The following is a 5,755-nucleotide window of genomic DNA, read 5'->3' on the forward strand; positions in this document are numbered from 1 at the left end:
CAAGGGGCTAGGGAGACTCTGGGGGAAAAAAGTAGCATGAGTGCAGCCATGGGGGAGCCCGGGGGACGGGAAGACTCCGGGCAGGCTGGGGGGGGGTCAGCAGCACTAGGTGGGCACTGGAAGGGTACTGGGGAACTGGAGGCACCACCCAGTCCTCACAACCCCTCTCCCTGCAGGTTCTGCCTCTACCCCGAGCTATCCGAGGACCTGGTGGGCACACACCCGCCCGGGGCACACAGTCTGGTGCCATGGGGGAGCCCGGGGGACGGGAAGACTCCGGGCAGGCTGGGGGGGGGTCAGCAGCACTAGGTGGGCACTGGAAGGGTACTGGGGAACTGGAGGCACCACCCAGTCCTCACAACCCCTCTCCCTGCAGGTTCTGCCTCTACCCCGAGCTATCCGAGGACCTGGTGGGCACACACCCGCCCGGGGCACACAGTCTGGTCGCCATATCCGTAGGTGAGGTGGGGGGAGTGGGCTGCCCCCTGTTCTGCCCCCCGGGGGCTCTTCAGGGACTCCTCGGTGCCTGACACCAGTCCCTGGAGCCACATGGCGGGCGGCGATGCCTCAGGCACCCCGGACAATCGCCCTATTCTTGGCCAAGGACAGTGGCTCCTTTCTGTCCCACGGCACCCACAGCCAGGAGGTACTGGGCACCAGGCTGCCCACCACCATCCTCATGGGGCAGCCAGGGCTTGGAGCATCCCAAAAGTTCCCGTGATAGGGGGTTCATGTAGGTTGCCCCAAAGCCTCGAGCTAAACCTGCCAGTGTGGAGGTCAGGAGCTTTGAGTTCTCTGGCTACGTTAAGCCTTCCCCTCTGCTTTTCCCTTGCCACCCTCTTGCAGGTGTCACCAGCTCTGTAGTCAGTGCTAACGGGCTTCCCAGCATGGCTACAGCTCAGCAGGGAGCTCTGAGTATCTAGAAGGCCAATACGGGGTTGGTTTGGTGACAGTGAATCCTGCAGTTGTTAAAGGCTCCAGGCTGAGAGGGTGTGGGGTGGGACCTGATCCTGGGGTGATAACATGGGTGAAGGTTTGTGTGCTGCCTTCACTCTCACCCTTCTCTGGGAGCAGAACCAAGTGATCAGTTAGTGCTTTTTCCTAGAAGCACATCCTAAAGAGTGACTGCAGGATGGGCCCAGACCACACCAATTTCCTCTCTCCAGCTTTGTGTGGTGCTGCTCTGTGCGTGACTCACCAGCAGGCAGGGTCTGGGCTGAGCTGTGGCCATCACTTCCCCAAGGGGCTGCCCAGCTCATCCGGGTGCACAGCGTGCTGGTGGGGCAGTCCCTTGGCACAGCCCTTCCTGGTCCCCTTCTTTGTTCACAGCTTCTCTGTTTCCAGGTTATTTCCTTGAAGACTTTGTGGACATGTTGTGCAATCAGAAACTCCACCAGTCCTGGGAGCTGCTCTTCCATCACTCTGTGGTGAGTCTGCTCTGCTGTCTGAGGGACAGACCCTGGAACTTGCACCTCGAGGGAGCCTGGGGCTGGGGCACATGAGTGGGGTTCCTGCTGTTGCTGGCGTGGGTGTTTGCTGCCTGTTACAAAAGCTGTCTGATTTTTCTGCCTGGGGAGAGGAGTCCCAACAACAGGGCTTGGAGCTCCTCTTGGTCCTGCCCAACTCTGTACTCTTCAAAGGGCTGAGGAAAGGCATCCAAAGGAGGGGTAGCAAACAACCCTGTGTGTGCACAGAGTAAGGGGGAAGAGGGCTGGGCTGGGGGGTTGATCCATAACAGTGGTGTGGACAGGCAGTGCCCCACGTGTCCCCACTGGCACAGGAGAGCAGCTCAGCTCCTGCTGGCTCTCCTGAGCACCTGCCAGGAAGGGCTGCACGTCACCTCCTTCCACCTCCTGCTCCTCAGGGTGGGTGCTCTCCTCTCATTGGGGTCAGAGCTGTGGCCACGGGGCTGGGGTGGCTGGAGCAGCCGTGGTGCAGAAGCCCCACACCAGTGCCCCCCACCTGCCCTGCTGCTGGCTGTGCCTGGCGTGGGTTGCTCTTTGATCTCCTCCCATGTCCAGATGCTGGAGGGCTGCAAATGCTGCAGGGCAGGGGGGTGGCACAGCCTGGAGCTGAGCAGCAGAGACAATCTGGGGTACAGGGAGGCTCAGGGGCTTGCAGGGCCTGGGGGTGGGGGCTCAGGGACAGCACTGGGACTTACCTGGGATGAGATGGGGGAGGCGATGGTCAGACCTGCTGTCCCACAGAGCCCAGCCAGTCCTGCAGCTTTGCTGCTGCTGCTTGGGAGCCAAAAGGTCATCTACACAATAGAACTAATTCAGGCCAAGACAGTGACTTACCGAGCAGGGAGCAGATAATCTCATTAAAGACCCAGTACAGAGAACAGCATTAATGGTATAAACCGAAGAAAGGACCGAGTGTACTGAGGCGTGGGCAGGCAGAGCCTGCCCCCCTGCCCTGCAGAGAGGGTGGGGGGCAGGAATCCACCTGCCCTGCCCCCAGCAGCCCCAGGGTGCTTTGGACCAGGCCTGGGAAATCCCACAGGGCTCTCCAACGCACCAAAGCTGCTGGGCTCTCCAATGCACCAAAGCTGTTTAATCCCCGCAGTGTGCCTCTTCTGGGGAGAATCCCTGAGCCAGCAGCAACTGTAGCCCAGGGCTATGTGTCTCCCTTCCTGACCGGTTCACCCAGTTCAGAAAAACCTGCTGGGCCACAACCAGCTGCATTCCCCAGGTCACAAAAGCAGGGTTAGGTCTGGCTGCTCTGTCTCCTCTGCCAACCTGGAGTTTATAGAAGCATTTCCTTCTCCTCCCACCGGCAAAAGAACCTGCTCAGGTTCCATGCAGCGATGGGGAGCAGGCTTTATCTCACGCCCAAGGCTGTGGTGCTGCAGAGATGTGTTGGGGGTGATGCCCAGCAGTTTGGCCCTGACATGATCGAGAACCATTTCCCCCTCTGCTCCACACTGCACCCAAGCGTGGAGGTCTCTGCAGGAGCTGAGAGCAACCAGCTCTTGGGCTCAGCCTCTCTCCTTTCTCCTTCCCAGGTGATCATCTGCTTTGGTATTGCGGTGGTGCTCCACCAGTACGTGGGGTTTGCCCTGGTGGCTTTGCTGGTGGAGATCAACTCCATCTTCCTCCACCTCCGGCAGATCCTGCTCATGGCCAACCTGGCGCACACCACTTGTTACCGCCTCAACAGCAGCCTCAACCTGGGCACCTACGTGGTGTTCCGCATCGCCACGCTGGCCTGGATGGCTCGCTGGCTCTTCCTCAACAGGGAGAACGTGCCCCTGGCCACCTACGCCGTGGGCACGGCGGGCATGGCAATCATGACCCCCATGAACATCGTCCTCTTCTACCGCCTGCTGCGCAGCGACTGCCTCAAGCCCGGCCGGGGGGTGCGGCGGGAGAAGGAGCAATAGCCCCCCCCCTAGGGCCCTGAGCCCTGCAGGAGGACAGCAAAGCACAGTGGAGAGTGAACGGGGCTGTGTCAGTACCTTGAGTGGAGGGGCCACGCTAACAGAGCATCTGGGCTTGGCTTGTGACTCAGGTCCTTGGTCCCGCACAGCCAAGTGCTCCCAGAGCAGGCACCGGGGCTCTGCTCCCCCCACGCCTTTGGGTGATGTGGTTGGACGACTGGGAGCTGCTCAGAGAAGCCTTGATAGCTCTCACAGCTCCCCGAGGCACTGCTGAGATGAGAAGGAGCAGAAGAGCACTGTTTCTCCACAGCTCTTCCAGACATCCCAACACCACAGTGTGCTTCTAACCCCTTTGGTCCTGCAGCCCACCGGCCAGGGAACACTGTGCTCAGCCCTGCGTCCTCTGAGGCACTTCCCACGGGAGCACCACCAGCCAAGAGAGGTTCCGAGGCTTTGTTCTCGAGGCGAGGGCCAGTAAAAGCCAAATCCTGCACTCATGAGTCCTCCCCGAGGAGATTGTCCCAGGTGGGTGATGGAGGGAGAGGCTGAGACCTGTCTGGGTGGGATGCTGCCCACTGCAGGGTCCAGGCTGGGGGCAGAGCCCTGGGCAGCAGGTGCTGTGCTCGGGGGTGGGCAACCAACTTCTCCTGACAACTGGAGCTTTCCCGTGTTGTTTTGTTCCCAGATATGTTAAGGAAGGATGGCACTACCTGATGGCCACTTCCCACGGACACACAGTTGCCCAGGCAAAGGCCTCTGTTAGGTCTAGGCGTGTATTAGGAATGAAAAGTTCTGCTGCAGAGCCCAGTGTAGCACTCTTAGCCAGCAGCAAGAGCTGTTACTAACATGAGCTTTTAATAAACAGCTGCAAATGAAACGTCTCGAGGGGAAGAGGCTTAGAGACACAAAGGCACTCAGCACCCCAGCCCTCCCCAGGGCTGTCGCTGCTCAGCACAGCACTTCTTCTCCTCTCTCCCTGCCACGGGGTAAAAATACACCCTACACTGGCACAGTCTACCTCTCTTGGGGCTTTTTTTCCCCCTCTCTCCTTTCCATGGGGGAAGGTGAAGGTTTCTCCCGTTCCTGCGTACGCTCTGCTGAACTCCCAGGCAAGGGCAGGCTGCACTTTCCTCGGGGCTGAAGCAGCAGCAGGATGGGTGCCAGCTCCTGCTGGGGCTCTGCCCTCGGAGCACCCAGCACGGGGCATCCCTGCTCTCGTTCCCCACGCTGGATGCCAGCTTGCAGCAGAGCCAGGATCCCTGTGGTTCACTCCGCCTGACCCCCGAGGCTGCCTAGGACAAGCAATCAGAACTGACATTCTTTTTCACTCCCCATTTTATTTCCCCCCCCAATTCCCACGTGCTGCACTGTTCCCCAGCAGCCCAGCACATGTATAAAGGCAAGATCATCCCACTCGGGATTACGTGTGCTCAGAAATCCACTGGATCTGTCGTGCTTTCTGTTGGGCAAACAACCTTTCACACAAAATCTCTCCTTTGCTTTGACAAGCTGGAGGGCAGGCTGAAACAACACTGTGCTTGGAGTGGACAGCACTTGTTTTGAGGAGGAAAATAAGGGAAAAGACTCATTTCTGCCTGGGCAGGGAAAGACAAGCAATATGTGGGGGCAGTGGGAGGCTGGAGATGACTTGTGGCCAAAGCCTCTTATGTTTCTATTTGTGGAGAGTGCAGGGAAGCTTGCAGGTGCTGGAGATACCTACTCTGTGTTTGGGTTTGTCACCTCAAGCAGCATTTAGGTGCCCACATGGTGCTCAGAGCTCCGAGCCAGAACGGAGCTGGCAGCCAGGGCTTTCTCTTGGGTTTGACCCACTTATGCCTCGTGTTCCAGGAGCTGCTCCACAGATCCCTGCCCTTAGCACAGCCTCTGCACCCGCTCAGCAATGCTGGCTCTGTCCTCCAGCCCCTGCCCACACCAGGGACAGCGTTTCTCAAGGCCTGGATTGTGTTACCACATTCCTGCCCTCACGTGGATGTCACGTAGCCTGGGCACGTGGGGTTGAGGGCCAGGGAGGCCTGTTCTGGGGCCTTGTACCAGACATGATTTTCCCCCAGTCCTGCTGTGGGTGAAGCAGTGGCTGTGCAGCTCACTGCAGCCAGAACAAGGATACCCTGTGCTTGTCCATCCTGGTGGAAAAGAACGTGGGGGGTTCCCTGTGCTTGTCCATCCTGGTGGAAAAGGACGTGGGGGGTACCCTGTGCTTGTTCATCCTGATGGAAAACTCCCCAGCCTCGGCTTGCAGTGCTTTAGGAAGGGGCCTGCCCTCTGATCCCCTATACAGGGGGTCCCAGGGCTAGAGGGGAGTGTCTCCATGAGGGATGTAGTCTGGGAGGGGTCACCCACACCCACCTCTGC

At 59.2% G+C, this 5,755-nt stretch overlaps 1 protein-coding gene across 1 annotated transcript; it reads left to right on the forward strand.

Moving 5' to 3' along the window:
* Positions 1-176: 176 nt before the first annotated feature.
* On the forward strand, positions 177-3,385 carry TLCD2 (TLC domain containing 2; the record flags this gene model as incomplete). The annotated part of the gene is made up of 4 exons (XM_008948733.1): positions 177-284; positions 377-459; positions 1,345-1,427; positions 3,008-3,385. Coding segments are annotated over 4 exons (652 nt in total), but the record flags the coding sequence as incomplete, so codon positions are not given.
* Positions 3,386-5,755: the final 2,370 nt, after the last annotated feature.

Source organism: Merops nubicus, unplaced genomic scaffold (genome assembly GCF_000691845.1).
Source record: "Merops nubicus isolate BGI_N331 unplaced genomic scaffold, ASM69184v1 scaffold29221, whole genome shotgun sequence".
NCBI classification, from domain to species: Eukaryota; Metazoa; Chordata; class Aves; order Coraciiformes; family Meropidae; genus Merops; species Merops nubicus.